The sequence below is a fragment of the Sabethes cyaneus genome, chromosome 1, assembly GCF_943734655.1.
Source record: "Sabethes cyaneus chromosome 1, idSabCyanKW18_F2, whole genome shotgun sequence".
NCBI lineage: Eukaryota > Metazoa > Arthropoda > Insecta > Diptera > Culicidae > Sabethes > Sabethes cyaneus.
Window position 1 is genome coordinate 114390091 of NC_071353.1, and position 25437 is coordinate 114415527.

The 25437-nt window shown below is 43.1% G+C and overlaps 1 protein-coding gene across 1 annotated transcript; it reads left to right on the plus strand.

Moving 5' to 3' along the window:
• Positions 1 to 25414, plus strand: LOC128738618 (chondroadherin-like protein). Its single transcript, XM_053833901.1, has 4 exons — positions 1 to 466; positions 16973 to 17798; positions 17858 to 18027; positions 24761 to 25414. The coding sequence occupies exons 1-4, from the start codon at positions 446 to 448 to the stop codon at positions 25292 to 25294; spliced, it is 1551 nt and encodes a 516-aa protein (XP_053689876.1). The 5' UTR covers positions 1 to 445; the 3' UTR covers positions 25295 to 25414.
• Positions 25415 to 25437: the final 23 nt, after the last annotated feature.

Genomic DNA, 25437 nt, shown 5'->3' on the forward strand with positions numbered 1-25437 from the left:
GCTTAGAGAGCTCGGTCAGTTCGATCTGCTGTTCTCGTCTGGCGATTCTACAATTAACATTAAGTTGGTGTTGTTTTTTTTCTCCCATTTCGATCAAGTCTAAATGACTTACGACGGTGTTGCTGTAATCAAAAACAACATTGACGATGCCCTGAAGGTTGACGACGACGAAGTTTACTCAAGTGAAAAACGGTTGGAACTGGAAACCTCGCTAGGAGAGAATTACCTCACTGGCCGGTGGTGGTTGAACATGGGTGAAGATTAAAGTGTTAGATTACAAGTTCGAATCGTGCGAATATCGTCAACATTGCAGCTCAATTGTGCAAGGGTGAGAATTCAAGCAGTCGGTTTCTTTATCTGAAACTTCGCGTTCCAACGCAAGAATGACCTTCGAGGAGAGGATGATGCTAACGATGATCACTTTACTAGGAAGGAACGCAACAATATGATGGATTATTTTCGTAAGGTATGTGCCGTCATTAAAAATAATTTCGTTCATCATAGCCCAACGTTGTTTAAAACACAAAACATCAAACCACGAACGAGTTGAGGTCTTACCCTGTGAGCCACGTGATAGAAGCCATAACATTAGGGCATAGTTGATTAGTTCGGGAGCGTTGCAATTCTTATCAGTTTCATAAGTGGATAAACATAATTTTACTCGTTTAAAATGCAGATTTTGATTGCATGACTCACTGAAATGGTAAAATGAACAATATGTATCTGCACGTGCATTGCTATTCCCACCCGAGCCAGCTACCCTCGTCGCCGTCGTCGTCATAACATTCAGCCAGACTCTTTGTGCAGCGGGACGGTTTGCGGGACCACCAGCAGCAGCAGCGGTGCTGGAAAACATGAGCATTCTTTTCCTTACTTGTACTTCCTGAATCGAATGGGGCTAACTTTTTATCCCGCGTGATCGCTGCGAGAAACGTTGCAATTGTTTGTAAATATACGGACCGCCACGTTGAGATGATTGGTGCGCTTCGCTTCGTATCATGTGCAGTGACTCATGTTCACTCATGTTCCGATAATGTGCTGAATGGTACAACTTTTCCCTTGTGGTACAAGTTGTTCAAAGACTTAACTAAAAGACTCACTAAACTTAGGTTATTTGTTGAAATTTTAATCTTTGTATATTTAGGATTGTCGTGATTGGATCAATGCTGCTATTACTTTAAAGAAGTATGATTCGAAAAAAGTTTACTTATTTTCGATCATCGGATTCGGATTTACTCTTTCAATTTTAGAGAAGGCTAGGTTTAAGATATCAACTTGGACCCTAAGGAACAAAGGAAGATTGAGAAAAAATCTAATCGACCTGTTTTTGCTCAAAGCTTAGATGTTACATATAACAAAATTACAGCCGTGTAAACATAACACTTACTTAGGTGGCTTGCCGTCCTAAGACAAAGCCTGTTGAACAAAGTTTCTCCATGTAACTCGGTTGAGGGCTATCGCTCTCCAATTCCTCTGACACCGAGTACTCTCCGCCAGATCTCGCTCCACCTGGTCTAACCATCTTGCTCGCTGCGCTCTTGGTCGTCTTGTTCCTACCGGATTTGAGGCGAACACTATCTTTGCAGGGTAGTTGTCTGGCATTCTTGCAACATGCCCTACCAATCGTATCCGTGCAGCTTTAGCCACCTTCTGGATACTGGGTTCGCCATAGAGCTGTGCGAGTTCATGGTTCATCCTCCGCCTCCATACTCCGTTCTCCTGTACGCCACCGAAGATCGTTCTTAGCACTCGTTCGAAAACTCCGAGCACTCGCAGGTCCTCCTCGATCATTGTCCATGTTTCATGCCCGTAGAGAACAATCGGTCTAATAAGCGTCTTGTACAGGGTGCACTTTGTACGGGGACTTAGTCTGCTCGACCGCAATTGCTTGTGAAGCCCATAGTATGCATGACTTCCGTTGATAATAGGCCTCCGACTCTAACGGCTGATATCATTGTCCGCCGTTACCAGTGTGCCAAGGTGGATAAATTCGTCAACTACCTCAAACTTATCGCCGTCGATCAATATACTACTGCCCAAGCGGCGTCGTTCGGCCTCGGCTCCGCTGCCGGCATGTACTTTGTTTTTGTCGTATTTACCTTTAACTCAATCTTTTCTGCTTCGCACTTTAGTCTGGGGCTGAACAGAACAGCCACCGCCACAGATGTTCAGACGGAAAAACAGACGAATTGACTAGATTTGTTGAATATCGTGCCCCGTGTGTTGATATCCGCTCGGCTCATAACACCTTGTAGCGCTATGTTGAACAGCAGGCATGAAAGACCATCACCTTGACGAAGCTCTCTATGTGATTCGAATGAACTTGACAATCCACCCGAAATCCGAACACAGCACTGTGTGCCATTCATCGTAGATTTAATCAGTATGATGTGCTTCCTGGGGAAGCTGTTCTCGTCCATGATTTTCCATAGCTCTTTCCGGTCGATGGTATCATATGCGCCTTTGAAGTCAACGAACAAATGATGCGTGGGAACTCTGTGTTCACGGCCCTTCTGGAGGATTTGCCGCAGTGTAAATATTGGATCCGTTGTAGACCGACCTTCGACGAAGCCGGCTTGATGAGTTCTCACAAACCTGTTGGCAATTGGTGGTAGTCGGCGGAAAATGATTTGGGACAGCACTTTATAGGCGGCATTGAGAACGGTGATCGCTCGATAGTTCTCACAGTCGTACTTGTTGCCCTTTTTATAGATTCTATAATTTGTTGCACCGTCGAAATCGCTTTCCCCGCCGCCACGGTTCTCCGCCTGGACCTCATTCAGGTGTTCGTCGAAGTGCTGTTTCCATCTATCGGTCACCTCACGATCGGCCGTCAGAATACTGCCAGTATTATTCCGACACATTTCGGCTCGCGGCACAAAGCCTTTGCAGGATCCGTTCAGTTTCTGCTAGAACCTTCGTGTTTCCTGAGAACGATGCAGCCGCTCCAACTCGGCATATTCCTGCTCTTCCAGGTAGCGATTTTTTCTCCCGAAAGATTTGGTTCCGCTGTATCTTCTTCTGTTTGTGTTATTCCACGTTCTAACGTGTGGCACTGCGCATCTAAGCCGCCCGCGCAGCGTTCTCCTCATCCACCACTCTCCTACATTCATCGTCAAACCAATCGTTCCGCTGATTCCGGGCCAAATACCTGATGGAGCACTCCGCTACACTGCTGGTGGCTGTTTTGATAGTGTTCCAACAGTCCTCGAGAGGGGCTTCTTCCAGGTCGTCCTCTTCCGGCAGCGCAGCTTCGAGTGAATGCGCGTAGTTTGCGGCGACGTCTGGCTGCTTCAGCCGCGCTAGATTTAACCGAGGCTGGCGTCGGTACCGAATGTTGTTCAAAACGGAGAGTCTTGGGCGTATCTTAACCATCACTAGGTAGTGGTACGAGTCAACGTTAGCGCTTCGATAGGATCTGACGTTGATAATGTCTGAGAAGTGCCGACTGTCGATCAAAACGTGGTCGATCTGTAATTCTGTCTGATTTGGTGACCTCCAGGTGTACTTGTGATAGATTTTGTGCTGGAAAAAGGTACTACGTACGGCCATATTCTTGGAGGCGGTGAAGTCGATAAGTCATTGGTTCGCTGGTGTGCACTGAACCTTCCAATCACCGGTCTGTATTCCTCCTCCTGACCGACATGAGCATTGAAATTCCCGATGACGATTTTGATATCATGTTCTGGGCAGCGGTCGTATTCACTCTCTAACTGCGCGTAGAATTCATCCTTGTCGTCATCGGTACTTCTGAGGTGAGGGCTGTGCACGTTGGTGATGCTTATATTAAAGAATCGGCTTGATTCTCAACCTGCACATTCGAGGATTAATTGGCCACCACCCAATCATCCGTTTCAGCATCTCGCCCATCACTATGAAAGCTGTGCCCAGCTCGTGTGTGTTGCCGCAGCTCTGGTAGATGGTATGTCCATCTCCACACCTCCTGCAGCGCTAAGACATCGAACTTGCGGCTCTCCAATACGTCGGAGAGCACTCGAGTGCTTCCTTGGAAGCTGAGAGATCGGCAGTTCTACGTCCCGAGTTTCCAATCCATAGTCCTTTTTCGTCGCGTGGGTCTATTTCGATTGTTACTGTAAGAACTTCCTTGTCCTTCGTTCCGTGCTTTAGTATTTTTGGTGGTGACGGCCTGCTACACCAACCCCTGTTTCGCCGGAGGACCCTCGAAAGAGCCCTCCTTTCCTGTCGGCATACAACCTTGGCTTCCACCGGGGTTAGTTACTCGATCTCCACCAAAGTTGCTCGTATCCCGGCTGGTACCACGAGGAGGTAGGAATAGGAGTTGCTGAATAAGAGGCTATGAATCACTGTATGGTCTATTTTATGCCTACACGTGTACAAAGCACCGACGGTATACATTATTCAGTCGTTCACCAGCCTGTAAACATAACAGGTCTTGGTAATTTCCAGTCAGTTTAAACTAGTCACTCACTTAGCTTTCGGATGGAAAAGGCGAAACCGGTAAAAGCGGGAACGTTAATGACAGTATTTCTGGATTCGAATTTAATGTTCTAACCTTTCCGCAATGATAAAGTTGTTTAAAAACTGTATTCCAAACCCCCACCCCCCTGTATGTCTCTGCTTTTGCATTTTTTCAGCATAGCGCTGCGACAAAATTAAAAATACATCTCCACGGTTTTTTCTTGGTTGACCTAAGACCTAAGAATTTTTATCTCTGCTGCTCTTAAAAGCGTGGAGCTTGATGGGTTAATTAAGTTTACAGTGGCTAGCCAATTATCTTAAAAGAACACTACAACTTACTCTTAAAGTGTTGCAAAAGAAATGTCACAAGGCTTTACAATAAAACGCTGAATTTGACGGCATGTGTCAGAATTCTTCTAATAACATTCCTATTCAGATGAAAACCAAGATCGTATCTTCTTGTTTATCTCGCACATCGCTGGTTTTATAGATTTTCTGCTCCAGAGCTTGCAAGACCATCAGCCCATTCGTTTACGATTATACCAGAAAGATCAGCAACCCAAATTAGATTAACGGCATTCAGAATGCTTATTGCTTCTAGTTGAGAGTGGTAGGCGATGTGTGTTTTCAGTTTTGAATTAGCTGCACAGCTTACTTACTTAATTGGCCTTACATCTTACGACAAGGCCTGCGCAGTATAATTTCTCCATCTATTTCGGTCCATGGAACTTGGCCTCCAGTTCCGCGGGCACCCAGTGCTCGCTAGATCTCGCTCCACCTGGTCTTGCCACCTCGCTCGCTGTGCCCCTTTTCGTCTTGTTCCTACCGGATTTGATGCGAAAACCATTTTTGCAGGATAGTTGTCCGGCATTCTGGCAACATGTTCTGCCCAACGTATCTTTCCAGCCTTAACCACTTTCTGAATACGTGGTGTGCCGTAGAGACGCGCGAGCTCGTGGTTCATTTTTCGCCTCAATACATCGTTCTCTTGCACTCCGCCAATATACTTCGTTTTAGACGTATTTATCTTCAATCCAATCTTCTCTGCTTCGCGTTTTAGTCTGGTGTACTGGTTTTCGACTACCTCAACTGTTCTGCCGCCTGCATCCACGTCGTCAGCAAAGCAGATAAATTGACTGGATTTATTGAAAATCGTGCCCCGCATTTCGATCGCCGCTCATCTCATAACACCTTCAAGCGCAATGTTGAATAGCAGGTAGGAAAGACCTTCTCCTAGTCGAAGTCCCCTGCGAGATTCGAATGGGTCCGATAATCCATCCGAGATTCTCACACAGCACTGGATCCCATCCATCATAGCCATGATAAGTCTAGTAAGCTTACAAGGAAAGCCGTTTTCGTCCAAAATTTTTCATAGCTCTTGTCGGTTTACGCTATTATATGCTGCTTTGAAGTCGATGAACAGGTGGTGCGTGGAAACTCGGACTTCGGGCCACTTCTGGAGGATCTGCCGCAGGGTGAAGATTTGGTCAGTTGTAGACCGACCCTTCATGAAGCCGGGTGGTAACTTCCCGCAAATCTAGTGGCTATTGGCGATAATGGGAGAGCACTTTGTAGGCGGCATTCACGATAGTGTTTGCTCGGTAGTTCTCACAATCCAGCTTATCAGCTTTCTTGTAGATAGGGCAGATAGCCCCGTCTTTCCACTCCTCCGGTAGTCGTTCCGTGTCCCAAATCTTGACAATCAACTGATGCAAACAGCCGGCCAACTTGTCCGGGCCTATTTTAATAAGTTCCGCTCCAATGCCATCCTTTCCCGCTGCTTCAGCTGCTGGATGGCTTCTTTAACTTCCCTTATCGATGGGGGTGGCACATTTTCGTTGCTTGCTACACCAATATGGTCACATCCTCCGCTATCATGGTCTTCCGCCTGCACGCCATTTAAGTGTTCATCGTAGTGCTGCTTCCAGCTTTCGACCACCGCACTCTCGTCAGTCAAGATACCTCCATTTTTATCTCTGCACGTTTCGGCCCGCGGCACAAAGCCTTTGCAGGATCCGTTGAGTCTCTGATAGAACTTTCGTGTGTCGTGAAAGCGGTACAGCTGTTCGAGTTCTTCGCACTCCTTCTCCTCTTGGTGGCGCTTCTTCTCCTTGAAGAGACGAGTTTGCTGCCTCCGCTTCTGTTTGTATCGCTCCACATTCTGACGGGTGGCTTTACGCAGCATTTGTACCCGCGCTGCGTTCTTCTCAGCCAATATCTACTGGCATTCCACGTCAAACCATTCGTTACGTCGATTCGGTGCCACACGACCTAGGACGTTCTCCGCTACGCTGTTAATCGCTGTTTTCAAGGCATTCCAACAGTCCTTAAGATTTTGTTTATACCATTACTCGTTCTTTCGTCACTGACTGGTAGAATCGCAAAACGCCAAGGAGGTGGTCATCAATAGACAGCAACGCTACTTGCGATAATTCGAAAAGTGAAGAAGCGACATGAGCGAAATTCACGACAAAGTGCAAATCAATTTAATTTTAGTGTCAGTACATGTGAGAAAATGGTAGTGGTGTTTTCACTATTTAACTTTAAATTGTTAAACGAAACGCCAGATTGCGAAACTGTTCAATAGTGCTCTACTTGATGATACGAAACTGAACAGATACCGCAAAGGCTTTGTGCTGCGAGCCGAAATGTGTTGGAATAAGAATGGCAGTATTTTGACGGACGACGGGTGACCGAAAAGTAAAAATAGCACTTCCTAAACACCTGAATGGTGCCATAGCGGAAACCCATGATAGCGGGGAAACCATTTGTTCGTTGACTTGAAAGCCGCGTATGATACCGTCGGCCGGCATCCCCAGAAAGTTTATCAAACTACTTCAATTTACGAATTCAATCACGCGATCTTCAACCAATCTAGTCAATTTGGCTGCATTGCCGATGACATGGATATTTTTGGCAGTATAACTGAGGCGGTGGCTGAACAGTACACCAGACTAAAGCGCAAAGCAGAAAACATTAGGTTAAAGGTAAATACGTCTGAAACAAAGTATCGTGGACCCCCGTTCGTTTGACCGCTTTTAAACTGAACACTTTTTAATTTGAACCCCTCAGGTTTGCACGACGTGCAAATTAAAAATTGTTCCTAGCATGTTTAATCAGTTTCACATTCTTTTTTCCCAATGATTATTGTAGAAATCCGATCGGAGAATGAAATTTTCGCTGCTTGCAACTGCGAACGAAATCAAACTACCAAAACAATAACAAAGAGCTGGGCGGCCAGTTCATACAAGTTTCAGTACATTTAGAGTTTCAAGTTGTTCAAATTAAAAACTAACCCCGTTAGTTTGCATGAGGAATCGTTCAAACAAACGAGGGTCCACTGTACATGCTGACCGGCGGAACCGAGGTCGCCCGACTCCGCCACTTGGACAGTAGTGCAACGATTGACGACGATAAGTCTGAGGTAGTTGATGAATTTGTCTACCTTGGCTCACTGATGACGACGGACAAGCTGTGAGATTCGGAGGCGTATTATCAGCGGAAATCGTGCTTACTATGGGCTTCACAAGCAATTACGGTCGAACAGACTAAGCCCCCGTTCAAAGTGTACCCTGTAAGTAACACCCATATTATGTATTTCGAACGAATCGTTATTTCGTTCGACTTGTTTCGAACAAGTTGTTTTCCCATTTGATCTGGCTGGCGGAGTGAAGAATACCATCCACTTTCGTTCAAAAAACTAATCGGTTCGAAACACAGTACACAGAATAGGGGTGTAAGTGTAGTTAGACCGGTTGTTGTCTACGGGCGTGAAATGTGAGCAATGCTCGAAGAAGGCCTGCGTTTGGTCGGCCTTGGAGTTTTCGAAACACGAGTGCTTGAACGTGTGATAGAACGATTTTCGGCGGCTTACAGGAGAACGAACTAGAGGCGAAGGATGAACCATGAACTCGCGCAGCTCTATGCGGAGCCCAGCATTCATAAGGTGGCTAATACTGGATGGATACGATGGCATGTTGCAAGAATGCCGGACAAATACCCTGCAAAAACTATGTTTGCTGTAACACTTTCTCCATTTTCTACAACTCTTCTTCCCTGACATGTTCACGGTAACTCATTGGGTGGACGCAACCTATTGCACTCATTATTCTTGCCCGGCTAAGCAAATGTAACAGTATTTAAGATTCACGGACAGCCAATGGAAGTATATTAAACAGCGCTTGTACTTTTACCACAGAGAACATACTACCAGGTAATTGACAAAAAGTGTGTAAAAGGTTTTTAAGTAATCTACGAGTAATCCTTCAATAGAGCACCCCTCGAGCAGTAAGTGGCAAACTAAATCTTGATGTCGCTGCCATCGCTGCAATGTAACTCCAGCACAAAGAAATATTGATAAAGGTATATGGAAATTTTTTGAAGCGTTTGGCAAACTATTTCTGGAGGGCGCCACCAGCAGATTTTACACACAAAAAATCGATTACTTCCTTCGAGCCTGTTAATCAGTTCTCTATGCTTTTACATCTATTCTTACATTTTTATCAGCTTAGCCTATGCCTACCTAACCCTATCACCTCACGCTTCATGTTCACTTGGTTAGGAATTTGTTCTTCCGCTTACGTTCGACTGCGCTTTCATCAGATAGCGCTATGTGTGCTTCACTCCACTCACTCACTTGTATCGGTTCACCCGACGGTGGTTACTTCAGCAATCTATGCCTATTCACTCGGATTCGATCCGTCCTGCTGGGACGAAATCTATTGGAAGTAACTTCAGCACTTAGTGCCTACTCACTCGGATTCGATCCGTCCGGCTAGGACGAGGTCTATGTGGAATTCACTTCGGCACTCCGTGCCTACTCCTGTAAATACGATCCGTCCTCTTGGCACGCTTAACGAGGTTAGGAATTTGATAACTGCATCACACGTGGTACCGCGACTTCAGGTCTCCTTAAAACACGCTAAAATAAGTGGCATTAATATCTTAAATGCCATCAAGTGATAAGTGCCTACCTCAGCCGAGGGTGGTATTGGCTGCTAAGGATGTATGTCGTCGCCTCATCAGCACGTGGTTCTTTCCGTGGAAAATCTAGTGAGTTATACCAGGTTAAGTGCATGCTGTGCGGGTAATTTTTGTATTAGACGCGATTCACTTATGTTTTTGACTTTTAATTATTACCTACAGCTTGCTTTGCTAGCCTTTTGTCTTGGTGCTTGTTCAGCCAGTTTCGCAGTTTTCCAACGATACCCGTATCGCTTGATTATCTGGAGAACGAATTCCGTTGATCAGTGCTTTATGAGATGAAATAATATTATTATCTCCACTATGATGTTCCGTGCTATAGCACGTGAAGATCAGGAACGAGATCGCCTGTTCTCGTTTATCCAACTGAACACTGGGAGACTAACTGCGAGACTGAGGTCTCCTATACTGTAATACAGTGGTATCTGATCTGTCTTGAGCGAGCGAGTGAGCGGAAATATGACATTGTCAAATGAAAATTGTAACGCGTTTGCGCTAAGTTTGCGTTTCGTGTAATGGCTCTGTAGCCATAATAATTTAGGGTGCAACCACCTATTGTTGTCTCCCGTTTTACGCCTAATTTTGTTCATTGTAACATTGCTGCAAATCCAGTAGGAACAAGATTACCAAGGGCGCTGCGAGCAAGATGATCAGGTCAGGTGGAGCGAGATTTGGCGGAGCACTGTGCCCATAACCGAGTTAATCGGAGAAATTTTGTACATCAGGCCATGTCTTAGGACGGCCCGAATCGCCGGAATGATGCCAATTTATATTATCCTGGTAGATGACAATGAGTGTTATAAGTGGAAGGGAATCCGTGGAATTCGGAAAGCTGCTAGAACTGAGTCGTTGGCCAGGTGACTGCAAAAGCGGAATATGAAGGAGAAAGGACGATTGACCTACCGACTAATTCCAGATCTCTCGTTTTGGATGAGCAGGGAGCATAGAGAGGTGAACTTTTACCTGACGCAATCTCTGTACGAACACGGATATTTCAGACAGTATTTGCAGCTGTAGCGAACTTGGAGAAATGAATAACGGACTAGTATAGCTGAATGACTAGTATCGCTGAGTGATGTCAGGACTGCAATGGTTAGTGGCCAAATATGGAAGTCTAGCAGTGGGTACGCCGCAGAAATCCTGCGATGGTGGCTATAAAGGATTGGATGTCAAGTTGGCCGCCATGCACCAATCAAGATCAAGCGTGAAGTGAAACTCCAAAAACACCCTAAATAATCCCTCTACCCACATTGAGCAAAGTTCAAAACTGACGGTGAACTGCGAGGGTGGCTGTGACGAAGTACGTGTCGTGGTGTAGAGCACTTTCCAATCAGTACTACACATCTTGAGGGGGAGCAAAGGCCCGCGAGAGTGGCACAGCCTTTACCCGAAGTAGTCGCCTTGTAGCAGTCTCGGGAGGATTTCGGCCCAGGAACAGTGAGGTAATACTTCGATCTACAGTACCACTCCGTTAATAAAAAAATCATGTCAGGATTATCGAATTTCGCCTCGATGAACTGGCAGTCAGTGTGGACTTGACACACCATTTTGTTTACGTCGAAATTTAAACAACCCGAAAGTATTTGTCATACATGCGCAGTAAATTTGTTTTATTACTGAGTAATGCTCAATTTAATCAATAAAATACTTTTAAATTTTGGGGCAGTCTAGCAATAAGCTCTAGCACGTTAGACGTTAGTCTATTGACAAGAGTGATGAAAAAATTGAGCTCCTGGCAAAATTGAACGTAGTTATAAGAAGCACCATTGATCATTCCTATACAGTGTGAAGGAATACTATCTTACGGCATTACGCTGATCAACTCCGCCTACAGGGTGCTCTCTCAGATGTGGTTGCGCCGTCTATCCTCAATAGCAAGAGTTTTCGTAGGACACTATGAGGCGGGTGGGTGGATAAAATTTTCACTCTTGGACAAATCCTCCAAAAATGTCGGGAATACAACGTAGCTACGGATCATATTTTCGTGGATTTCCTGAACCAAAGCTACCCTGGAGCAAGTGATGTGCCACGTGTGTATGTCGAGGACACTCTCGAGGTCGGGGCCAGGGTTGCCACATGCACAGATTATTCTGTGTTTAACAGATATTTGAAAGAAATCGCCTGTACAGAATCTGTATGCATAGAATATAGATTTTCGCTAAATTACACAGATTAAACAGATTTTTGAGCTTTTACATGAGAGTGAGCGAAAATAGTCAGCAAAATGACTCTCTATCTCTTTCACTCTCTACCACCAGTATTTTAAAAAAACTGCGCCGTTTCACTTGCATCGCCGATCGTTCCCAATTGCATGGAAAATGGCGTCCATCGTGCCGATCCATAAGTCCGGAAGTTACAAATCGGTCACCAATTACCGTGGCATATCTTTGCAGCCTCAGCAAGGTATTCGAAAAACTACTCCATATAACTATATACAGATCAGTTGCAGCGATCATCTCTAACAGCCAGCATGGATCGGTCAGTATCGATGCTAAAACGCCGATATTTGTATCGATACCTTTATAGTAAAAGCTAGAGAAACTAAAATACTTATCCTAATTAATAACCTTACTTATACTAATGCGATGTCCGTTAGGATTTCACCTGCATAACAAACTCGGTCCATGGCTGTTCGCCTCCAATTTCTCGAATGTCCCACACTTTCCAGGACTTGCTCCATTAAATGGAGTCCATTTGGTCTAACCGTCGAGCACGCTGCGTACCTTTGCACCTTGTACCAACCGAATTCGAGGCAAACATCATTTTTACGGAATTGTTTTCCGGCATTCTCACAACATGTCCCGCCCATTGTACCCTTCCAGCCTCAGCAACTTTCTGAATACTGGGTTCGCCGAAAAGCTGCGCCAGCTTGTGATTCATGTTTTTCCTCCATACACCGTACTCACATACACCACCAAAGATGATCCTAAGCACACAACGTCCAAAAGTGGCCATGGCCGCTGCAGTGCGTTCAAGTCTCCGTCGAGCATTGGCCACGTTTCGTGCCCTTAGACTATCGGTCTTATTTGCGCTTTGTACATGGTACATTTGGTACAAGGATGAAGCTTGCCAGATTTTATGGTCTTGTAGAATTCGTAGTAAGTACGACTTCCGACAAGAATGGTGAGGTGCATTTCTCTGCTGCAGTTGTTATCCGACGTCATCAACGACCCGAAGTATACAAACTCGTTCACCACCTCGAACTTATAGAAATTAAAATAAGAGGTGTACCTAATTAAAAGTACGGCGGCTAATTTTTTTCGATAAATAAACTAACTCTGCAAAAATAGATACATTCCTAGTTCCAGTCTTAAATCAAATTTTAAGTAAAACTTCATTTTCAATTTGAAATCCAATTTCAAGTCGGATTTCTTGGGCGATGTAAAAAATCAAATTCAATTTCAAATCCTATTTCAAGTTCAATTCGAAGTTCCATTTTAAGTCCGATTTAACTCCAATTTCTGGCAAAGTTGTAAGCATAATTTCTAGTCAAATTTTACATCCAATTCAAGGTTAGTTACAAGTAAAATTTTAAGTTCTCTATTGTGTCCTATTTCAAGTTCAATTTCATGTCTCATTATAAGTTCTATTTCATGTGTAATTTCAAGTCCAATTTATATATTGTAGTCTGAATTGGTCCAAACTTAAGTTTAACGTTCAATTTTAAGTGTAATTTGAAATCCAAATTCAAGTTCCACTTTTATTTAATTTTAAGTTCAATTTAAAGTCTTAATTCCAGTTCAAATTTAAGTTGAAATTGATGCAAACTGAAGTCCAATATCATTTGATCATTAATATCCCGCATTTTGCACCTTACTGAACACCGCAGTCTAAAAGTGCGACTGGCTCAATAACTGCGACAATGCGAATGTTGTGAGTGAGAAAGAGTAACAACTGCAATGTTGCTGTTTTGTTTTGTCATATACATTGGCATTAGAGAAAATAATCTGGATTAATCCAGGTACAGCTGCAAAGCACAATATCAATTTGAAGTTCTATTTTAAGCATAATGCCATGCTTAATTCTAAGTTAAATTTCAGTTCCCATTTCAAGTTCAATATCAAATTTAATTTCAAGTTCAATTTTAAGTAAAATTTCAAGTGCAATTCCTGCTCCGATTTTAAAATTAATTTCAAATGCGATCAATTAGACAACTCGCAAGTTGCTGAGAACTACTCGCACTTGCTGAGTGAAGCTTTGCTTTCCTCAATGGAGCTAGCTGTCTTGGCACTCGAAGATGGATGTCGTTGGATACGCTAGGCCGTCGACCGCGTTGTTGAGTGAAGAAACCCTGAGTGCATGGAGTGACTTTTGACGGAGATGAACTGGAAGGGGTTGATGAATTCATAAATTAGGGATCTCTGGCAACCGCCATTAATAATACGAGTAAGCAGATTCAACGACGCATTCTAGCTATATCTGGTCTACTTTTCCCTTCGTAAGTGATTTCGATCAAGGAGCATAAACCGTACGCAAAATATAAGTGCATTTGCCGTATTTGAACGCAAGGTGTTGGTAACTGGGAGCAGAGAGCGTTCCAGACGTATAAACCACGAGCTGCAGGCACTACTTTGAAAGATTCCCATCGTACACCTGCCGGCTGGCATGTTGTACGAATGCACCATCGACACCAGGTTGAAACTGACTTGCGAGTTCTTGATATAGCAAACAAATTTCAGCAATGTTTAACTTTCATCTGTCTCAGCAAGTGTTACGTTCTACATTTATTTTAATGTTTCGATGTTTACTGTTTCGATGTTTTCAGTGCAATTTCCATGATAGTTAAGATTAGCTAACTTCGCCATAGCGTTCATACTAGAAAGCATTTGGCTCCACAGCACGCACGAGCACGAGGCACCTCGGTTAAATTAGATATACCCTCAGCCATTAAAAAAATAATTTACAATTCTCCTCCACCTCAATACAATCCGCAAGTCGCACGATTCATTTCTAAAAGGGGCAGTTTGGTCATCGCTGATCTGAAGTCTCCAAAACACTTGTAGAGAAAAGTGTTTAATTTGGTTATCTGTATGGTTGTAGAGGTACATTCTCACGGTCATCATATTTGTCCAGTTTTGTATGGCTTGTACCTTCTGTAGCGTAAACAGAAGTGGAAGGGGGTTAAATTAGTTGGTTTGTCGAATATAAATCTTAATCCGCATGTTTGGGCAGAAAATGTTCTGATTTTTTAGTTCGACCGATATGGTTACCTCGTTTAATATTCATAAGTTCCATTTCTAGCATTTTTGTCTGTAAGGTTGCTGAGTGGTCGATTTCTGGCCGGCCCGGCCGGTTTTTCACTTGCAAAGCCGGTGACCGGTCAATTTGGCAAAAAATCGGTTTACCGACTTAAGAAAACGGATTTGTATTTGTTGTTCGATTTTTAAAATTTATTTTTTATTTCCATCATTCCGCTAGATTTTCTAATAAATGTATTAGCAATCCTGAGCAATTCGTTGCAGTTTCCGGTCAAAAGAGTTTAAAACCGCAGGCCTGACCAGTGCGACATCAGCTATTATTTCGTTCCTAACGAGATTTCGTATGAGTAGGAAAGAGAATCAACAGCAGCAAAAGCACACGCATATAATTTTCTAAAAATTAAGCTTATTTAGCTTAATAAACTTAAACAAAACTATGGTTTTCTTTGGGGTTGCGTGTACCCTGCCAGTGTATCGATACCAATATCGATACCACTGGTATCGATGCTTGCCGCCCGATATTTCAGTCGGATCGATACTTTTAGAAAATTTGTATCGATATTCGAATATCGATACTTCTCGCAGTATCGCCCAATGCTATTATGAAGCATCGTTTGACAACATCAAATCTTATGTGCTACGTCACAGCGGTATCACGTGAGCTAGGAGCTAAGCGGCAAGTGGAAAGGATCTATTTTGATTTTGCGAAAGCTTTTGATACTGTACCACACAATCTCATTATTGAAAAACTGAACTACATCGGATTTCCCTCATAGTTTACCGTATGGCTTTATTCATACTTATCCGATCGCAAAGCATCCGTTACAGTAAACTCCGTGCGGTTCAGAACATTTGACATATCGTCTGGTGTCCCTCAAGGCAGTGTGCTTGGCCCGCTCATCTTTATAATTTATATTAATGACCTGGTCGAGCTGCTGGCATCATTGAAATTATTGTTTGCCGACGATCTAAAAATCTTTCGAGTGATTGGTGCCCCTGCCGATTATGTCGCATTACAGGAGGATATTAATCGTCTGCTAGTCTGGTGCAGTGACAACGGCATGCGTGTTAACAGCAATAAGTGTAAAGTAATATCATACAGTCGCCGTATTACCGTTTTTTTCATCAATACAGCATGGGACCGGATTGTCTGGAACGTGTTAACTCTATTCTCGACCTAGGCGTTACTATTGACTTTAAATTGAGGTTCGACGAGCATATAAGTAGAGTCACTGCTAAAGCATACACCGTGCTTGGTTTTATGCGACGCTCAAGACGCTATATTTCTACCTTCTGAACAGGTTTGAACAGAGCAAAAGGGAACGACGCGGACGAACTTAGCGTCGTAGATGAAACTACAGTGGACGACAAAAGTTTTTTTAGTTAGCGATAAGATTATTCCCTTTATCTGATGATGGCTGAATAAAAGACAGTAGGCTGAAACGTAATCAAATGAGTTTTGATATTTCACCGATCGTGATCAATTTGAATACATTCACATAAGTGCACGGTGATTAAAACCAAATCATAAATCAACATAATACTATATCATTTAGTTCAAACAATAAAATGGTCTTTCCGAATGTAACAATGAGTAATTGTAAGACGTATCATTTGCTGAGCATTTTAGTACAGCCCTTGTGACAAACTGGACCACAATCAGGTGGCTCTATAGGACAGGAAAAAAATCATTTTTCAAAATTTTAACTAGCTGAAAAAACTTGTAACGCAGCAATAGCTAATGAAGATATAGAATTTTATCATGCAGTTGTAAATCAGTTTAATGAATGCACCTCTGCGCGCAGATAATTCCACTCTGTATAAGTAAAACGTTCAAATTTATATTGCTTTAGCCGTTACTGCCGAAGATGATCACCGAATAATGGTTCTTTTTCCTCTGCAAGGCAAATGTAATTGCAAAAAATACCCTCAGCCCTTGACACGATATTCGTGATGTTGTTTCTGTACACAAATTTTATCACCTCGGTTCACCTTTGATAACGGGCGCACCGTAGCAGCTCCCGCTGATTGTCTGTGCAATGCTACATATAGCGAAGCCTTCCCAACTGCCTGGTTTACGCTCTGCGCGTTAACTGATAACACAATTTTGCGATAAAGAAACACACTCGCTTCTGCCGAACGTAGAAAACTGATGCAGTACGATGAATGCTATACATTTCAAAAGCATCCGTTTGGAAAATACCTGAGCATTTCCATCCAAAGAAGTTATCGTTATTAGTTCATAGTTAGTGATAACCGCTATGAGGGTGAGCTGTTAAATTTCTTGGAATATTAGAAATGAGGATGATTCTACTGCATTCCAAATTATAAAACTTCTGTTTTTGTTTCAGGTACCGCTGCTGATACTGTTGGCGGTGACCGTTGCCAGATTCTGTGAGGGCAACGACGAAGGATTATTTGAGCCCGTGGAAGGTATCTGCGATCGATGTACCTGCGTAATTAGCAACCAAAGCAGCTCCCAGCAGCATGACTATTCTCTGCTCGATTGTTCAACGAAAAACCTGCAGCACATGCTGGTCAGCTGGCCGGAACCATTCGCTAGTTTGCAGGCCGGGCAAGAGATCGTTTTCTCACTTTCGGGAAACAATATCAACGTACTGCGACAGCTACCGGCCACCGAGGCGGATTTGGTATTCAGTTGTCGACATTGCAATTTGAGCGAACTGAATGGAGGAGTTTTCATCGATTCACCAAGTGTAATCCGACTGGATCTGAGCTGGAACCGGCTAACGGGGGAAGACTTGCGGCCGGATGTCTTCCGTGGTCGCTATGCCGAGCAGGTATACGAATCGATTGCACTGGATGAGTTGGATCTGAGTTACAACGTGATCGAGTACCTTGATGAGATGCTCTTCGAGCACATGGTTCACTTGCGTAGATTGTCGCTTGCCCACAATCCAATTGAGGAACTTACCGAAGGAACAGCGATCGCCATAGGATCGATCCGGCAATTGGAGCATCTGGATCTGTCCTACACCGAACTGGAGGACATTCCTGGCAGGGTGTTCCAGAAAATCAGTAACCTAAGGGAGCTGTTGATTCACGGGAATCGTTTTACGACCGTCCCCGGTTCAATTGCACTGTTAAAACCGACGCTGATTTCGCTATATATCGGCGAGAATCCCATTCAAATGCTGAACGATGAAAGTTTCTTCGGTTAGAGGAATTTTACACGCTCTTAGTCAGACATGAGTTGATGAACTTAAATTTTACAGATCTTGATAAACTAACGCATTTAAACATCAGTGGAATGGCTCAATTGAAGGACATTGATACAGGAACGTTTACTGGTTTAAAATCGTTGGAGGTTCTAACGTGCAGCAACAATCCCAAGTTGAACGAATTTGATCTGAGCGATTTGAAAGGATTACTGCGACTGCGACAGGTACGATAGATCCTATTTAACCATTCCATTGCTCTACGAATTTTAGATTTTTGTAAACACAAGTAGTGGTTTGCTGAAAGGTCCAACCTATACCCTATATACTGCCGTGAATCGCATAACAGTCTAATTTATATGAAAAAACTCCACAGAAATTGGGACTGTTATGCAATTCACGGCAGTGTAGTTCTGTTACACAAAAGGAATACCATGTGACATCGAGAAGGACTGGCCGCACCCGTTGAAGAGCTCTATCTAGACTTTTTCATCGTTACCAGAGATCTATGGTCTGTAACTCATAACTTTTTTGCCATACAGCAAAGCAAGCAGCTTTGGGTTATAAATGTCTTTAAGACTTGACCCTTCTTTATCGACAGATTTCACAGCCGGTTATCGTAATACAGTGGTCCTATTCTCACAGTCACCTCACTCACGTTCCTTTACTCGCGGTCCTTATTCTTATAGTCACCCTCACCACACTTTACAGTACACATTTGGTTTGTAGTTTGTACAGACATTCAGGTGACTAAAGTTATCTAGGTGACACCCAAAATCGCAAATTGTGCTCTCGAAGCTAACTGGGCAGTTGTCTCACACAGGTTGACCCTATTATAACCTTTCGTTACTTGTGCCGACTTCGATTAACAGGCATGAAACAAGACAAACTTATGAAAATTTGTTCATCGATCGGAAACCCTTGTTCTACTGATCAACTTTGCTAAAAACAATAACTTTAATGCATTATCTACTAATTAGCAGATTAATTAAGGTATTGTCTATCGAATATTGGTAGACAAGACACAACCGTCACAACACGTATCACATTGCAAAACTTTTAGACTCTAAAGCCAAATTTTCACTATTAAAGCTTTGCACGTAGAGATATCTAGCGTAGTGCATACATCCGGTGGAGCTCTACGGCTACTCTACGAACTCTACATGCTTTTCGTAGAACTCTACATACAATGATAATAATAGTGCTTTATTATCATTGCTCTACATATACTCTACACTCTATATGATCTGCTAGATAGAGCTGTAGCAGGGTATCTACTACCTGGTAAAACCGGGAATCCTCAGAGATTTTTATTTACTCTGGTAAAACTGGAATTCTCAGGGAATTTCACCCAACCTCAAGGATTTCTTAAAATCTATCGCAACGTCTTCCTCACAGCACTTTACCCATACTTGAATAACGACCCTACTCTCTATCTAATCCAATCCAGAAATCTAGCCAGGACCCAGAGTATTAAATCCCGATCAGTCCATGGAAAGTAAAATCAGCCGCGTTGGTCAGAAAGTAGAACGACCGACGTTGACCTAAAAATAAAAAGCATCTTCCGCTTGCAGCCCGGTTTCTGCAAGGGTACGCGAAATGCAATTGAAGTTAAACAAGAGCTTAAACTGTTTCGCATGCCTTGTGGCTTGGAGAACGAAAACGTGCGTGTTCCTTTCTCGCCATCTCGCTTGCACCGTTCATTCTAGTTAATTCAACTCACCCATATGTATAAAAAAGTTGGTTAAGCGGAGTGCGGTTTTGCATTTTCTCCGATTGCTGAGCGCTTTCTGAGACGTCGGAAGTGTATTTTATAAAGTGCGCACCTTGAGCAATGTTCGATTTTTCTATCGCCGCTGATCGGTCTGATTCTTTGACACCACCGCTGACTTTTGACTTGATTTCAGGCTAGATCTAAGCTAAGTTGCGTTGAAATGAGTCTCTGAGTCTGCATCTTCTTCGCTGTCCTTGTCGATTCCAGTGGAGTGCTTCTCTACAGATCTCGTTCGCTCCTTTCCCCTAGGTGACCGATCCACTTCTACCTACATTGTCAAAGTCCTGTTCCTATCGGCCGTTGATGACATTGATGATGGAGTTCCTCTTTAAATATCCAATTATCAGGTCTTCAAGCACGCATAATATATCGCAGGCAGCGGTCAATAAATACCTGCAGTTTCTGCGTTGTCTCCGTTGAGACGCACCACGTTTCGCAGTCAATCTCTGGCGTTCTGTTGGATGTCATATTTTTGATGGCTGCTGCAATTTCATCCAGTGATGGTACCTCAGAGGTGATGCGATTGAAGCGACGAACTATTGGCATCATGCGCTGCTAGTTTTGCTGGATTGTGAACCTGAAAAAGTCCGTTTGTTAATCTTGAATTCTCAAATTTCTGACACGTGATGTCCATTGTCAACTCTCGTCCTTTAGATGGGTTATTGGTGTGAGGATTCACACTATTGGGAATATTGTTTACCGAGCAAACGCTACTGGTAGGATCTGTAATAAGGATAAACTTTTACGTTTATCATCGTTTAGATAAATTTGTCCAATACATTTTAGTACGGTAGACAGAAGTCGAAATTAAATGACTTTCGAAGTTTATTATATTGAAAAGTTATCCATGACGTGTTACACAATTTTACTAGCAATTCTATTTGGACACGGGTTCACCGCCACAAATTTAACGTTTCAAAGATCTAATCAGAAGAAAGTTCTTCATGATTTAACAACACAGCTACATTTGGAAATTTCATTACGATTAGTAAAGAAATTTTTTCCCATAAATGAATTCGTTCGTAACCTGGACGGTTTGTGGTACTTGATAAGTCTGGTTGGGGCCTTCATTTCGATCTTCTTTGGCAGCAGAACAGCTTGAATGTTTGAAAGAACACCTCTCTGGCCAATGGTAATACCGGATAGAGCATTTCCCACCAATTCAAGTCCTTCCACAACCAAGATTTGGATATTCTATCTTATTTAATATTCTATTATAGCAGCTTAATAGGTCGGTAGTCCGGCTCCAACACGTACGTCGTAATTTCCATTCCATGCCAAACAATAGTCGGCTGTGTTGTAGCTGGGTCTCTCTGTGGAGGGACCTGAACCTTCCGCCATGCTCGATTGCTGGCCATGTCACAACGTCGAATGAATGAAGTCACGTTTGTGACTCGAACCAAAGCGCCGATGTTTCACCTACCAAAGCCGCTGACCGAATGACGATGCGCAGCGAAAGACAAGCAATATGTTTCAAATAAACCTTTCTTGCCGATGTGTCACCTATATGTTTCAAATAAAACCTTTAGAATGAAGCCACGGATGTGATTCGAAAGCTGCCTGCCGATGTGTCACCTACCAAAGCCGCTGACCGAATGACGACGCGCAGCGAAAGGCACGCAATAGTTTCAACTAAATAGCAGCCAAACCATATCGTTCGCTAGCGGATGAGTCGATGGATTCTTCGTTTTTTTGGCGTCTCGCTTGGTGAATTTGGATGCCTTATCCGGGGAAGCAGCAACAGCTGAAGCTCAACAGTTTTCGATCGGATTCTATAGGGCGTAAATTAAAAATTGTATACAATCATAAGGGAGCTTAATCCATATCTCATCTACATATTTCTGTCATCCGTGCCAGGGAAGCATTGTCGTGGGAAGGCAACAAAATATGATGAAATGATGAATAATCGTCTAATATTTTCTCAATTATTAAACGTCTGTTAGGGAAACATGTAATCTACTGTATAGTAATGGATTTTTTGATAAATTTCCAATCGATTGATACCAATATCTCTGGAATCTATTAAGGGATGACTGAATTATAAGCGTGCAAACTATAACCACAGAAAACAGATTAGCAGGCTCGAAGGAAGTAATCGATTTTTTGTGTGTAAAATCTGTCCGTAGCGCCCTCCAGAAATAGTTTGCCAAACGCATCAAAAAATATCCATGTACCTTTATCAATATTTCTTTGTGCTGGAGTTACATAGCAGCGATGGCAGCGACATCAAGATTTAGTTTGCCACTTACTCCTCGAGGGGTGCTCTATTGAAGGATTACTCGTAGATTACATAAAAACCTTTTACACACTTTTTGTTAATTACCTGGTAGTCTGTTCTCAGTGCTATAACCACTTTTCGTTACAGTTACCATTTTCGTTTTTATAAAGTGCACCCCAATATAGATAGAAATCAAAGAAGTAGTCCTACGTCAAAACAAAGCCCCTTGGGCAACTGCCCTGGATAGATTAAATTTCGCGACTCGAGTAAGCCAAGCCAAAGGTAATATCTTTGTGATGACGCTTACCAAAAGTCTTGAATCAAAAGAAAAAATTCAAAATCATGATTCGTAAGTCCAATCCTTAAACGTTTTGCTACATTGGATTAAGGCAGTGCAAGACCCCCCGCCCACCGAAACCCAACGGAATCGTACGAAATTTACCTTAGGTCTTATGGTAGATTAGCATTAAACTTCAGATGAATTTTTGGTAATTCCGTTTGGCCCCGTCCGATCTCGGCAAACACGAAACCCCGCGAGATCTTGCACAGCCTTATATTGGATGTTAAATTGATTCAATTGACAGATACCTCTGGTACGCTTCGTCACATTTGGCATCACTAGTGTGCATCTTTCACTTGTATAACGATACAGACCAGCCCTAGGATCTGGTTGCAGTTAAGCAATCCTCAAGGCTATGCCATGCCCAGGGAGACAAATGACCATATTATTATTACCACAAAATGCTGTAAATAGCTACCTGTTTTCGCTCATCTCTCCAAGACCATGGCGTTCCAGGGCGCGTTGTTTGAACCCACCTTCGCGTTGAAGTCGCCCAAGGAGCATCTATTGGCGCATAGCACTGAGTTTCTGTAAGATTTCTAACCCATGTTCTAAATCTGGCAACGATTATTCTTTCGTTTCTCGGTTCCCACTTTTTCTGGGTCGCATGTGCCCCTGGGCTCAGTAGGAATTCAACTCCTCTTTCTCCAGTAGCATTTCAACCTCTTAGAGCAAGACCTGCCCGGATGATGTCCTGTGTTCGTGAGTACCTGGCTAGCGGATCTCGCTCAGCCCCAAGATTTCAAGCTTCAGGCGTCCAGCTTTCCTTGCAAGTTGAGCCAGCTTGCCCTGCTGGGCAAGGGTCAGCATATTCCATGTTCCGATTGGTGTCCGTGTTTTCATGCTAAAGATCGCTGTCAATAATCCAGATTGATTTCTTCTTTCATTTTCTGTAACGTAGAATTATCGGGTACAGCAGGTTGTTAGCCTAAGATCCCTATCCCGCTTAGAGTGGGCGGAAGTCCTCGTTCCCCTTTCCTTTCTTGCGTACGACAACCAAGACCGACACCACGTGACAATAGGGGTAGGAGTTAGTCAACAGAGGTGGTAGATTTGCACATATTAGCTCTTTGCCAGGACTTTCACGATTACCAGTGCAAATAATGGCTTGGACCCTGTATCATCCTCTATTTGGGCATTATATGTTAAACTCGTGAAACGAAAATTGATTTGCCTTATCCTTTTTAGTTTCTTTGGGGGTATTAATCTTTATAAAATCATCTATTTACCTTGAAAATACTACAGACTGCGCCATTTGTAGAGTCGTACCTAAGTCCGTAAAGGTAAACCGAATAATCCTAGTCAATTAGTTGCTGTTCGCTTCGACTATTTAGCATAGCATAACATAGCATAGACAACCGTACACACCATGGGTGGTTGATATGGTGTACTCGAAAGTACACCATACACCTGGCCATGTCCTTACGATTGTAGAAATGGGTACGTTAGTTAAACACCTACTTCAAGAAGATGCGCAAAAACTCACGCAATCTTCATAGGTGTTCATGTACCCAGTAATATACGATATGAATATATAAGCGTAAAAATAAAATGAAATGGAGCATATATGAGCAAAAATAGAACAATCTCACCAGCAATCCGTAGAATGAAATATAATTGCGTTATTTAAATTTCCATCAGTATATCTAATATCCAATAATTAATTTAATTTTCCATTGTGATATCCATGTGCATTATTTAAACTTGTCACAACCAAAGTTTTCACTGTACAATAGGAGGTGCTTGATGCGCTAAAAGGAAACAAATCATTAGAATACCATATTAGGCTTACCTGGCCGTCTGGCTCAGCCGTCTTCCCAAAATCGCAGCTTTGAAATTAGGCAGCCGGGAACCACCCAGCATCGTATCTCCTAGCTTAGCTACTCAATAGAGCATTACCGGGTATGGCCGCGTGGAGGGGCGCTAGGTAGGGGCTTTGCTGTTCGCTTTGATGATTTAGTCACGAATCCCCATGTTCACGTGGGCGCGCATCACTTCACGCGCATCGATTCGCTGAATCTTACAGCCTCTCCCAGTTGAACCAGATTTGAACATACGAGAATTGGCTTGTTAGACCAGTGTCGTACCGAGAGACCAATGCGCTGACATTATTCATCAAACCGGCCGCGACCATGTCCTGTGCTTATCAACGACCTCCGCATTTTACCCCTTTCGTTCTCGTAGATTGAACCATTTCTGCAGCTCTATTTTTGAATATGAAACATCTGTTGTTCGATCAAAGCAGTGTCCTCAAAACAAAGCCGCCAATTTTATTTCCAAGTTCACGAACGTTTTGGTAATTTATCTTTGATCCAATAGTCGTGGTAGCTTCAGGAAGACTTCACTCACTGAAAACTTAAAGCAGGACAGGTTTCAGTGGTGGTATTGGCATAATGAAGTTATATTTACCGGAAAAGGTGTCTAAGAAACCTTGGTCGAAGATTGGACTACTGTAAGAAGTTTGTGCGCTTACATCATGTATGTGTTTGCGTGTTTCGGTATTCCGAAGAGATGTGACCTGCTGATATATTGAAATCTATCGCAATTTAAGCCTTCAAATATTAGATTTTCTTAGATTAGAGCTATTTTTTGTTTTCAAATATATTGATCTATTGTTTTTTTTTTCAGTTGGACCTTTCTAACTGCGGTCTGCAGCATCTCCGACTGGACGAAACAATACCGGAACATGACGATAGTTCCGACATTGCCCACATCGATGTTTTCCCTAAGTTACGTACGGTTCGACTGGAGGGCAACCCGTGGCACTGCGATTGCCAAATGTACGGGTCAGTGGAGTCCATCCGACACATTCTACAGGACGAGTTTTACACGGCTGGAGCGGAAGAGGCCCGTTGCGAGACCCCATCCGACTTGACAGCCCTGCCAATAACGGAGCTAGGCGAAAAATCACTCTGTCGGGCTCCGTCGAAAAAAGTTCCTAAAATACCGATATACGAGCCGCCACCATTCCTACGGCCACGTTCGATTGTGCTTTCTATCCTCTCGGTGGGAGTGGTACTGCTGATCGGGGCCATCATCGGGTTTATCATCGTTTGCATTAAGCGTAAGCTGAAGAACAGCGAGTTCGGATTCACCACTTCGCCCGTAAGGTACACGACAGTGCGGAACAGCACCACGTCGGCAATTTTGCAACAAGCTTGAGTTAAATATTATGAGTCGTTAGATTTTTGTCCAACAATTTGTTCCTTCTAGTCTGATTTTAGTACGTAAATTAGCTGTTAAGATGATTTCTTAAAATAAAAACTTATTTGAGTTTATTCATTGCTGTGTTTCACTGTGGCACA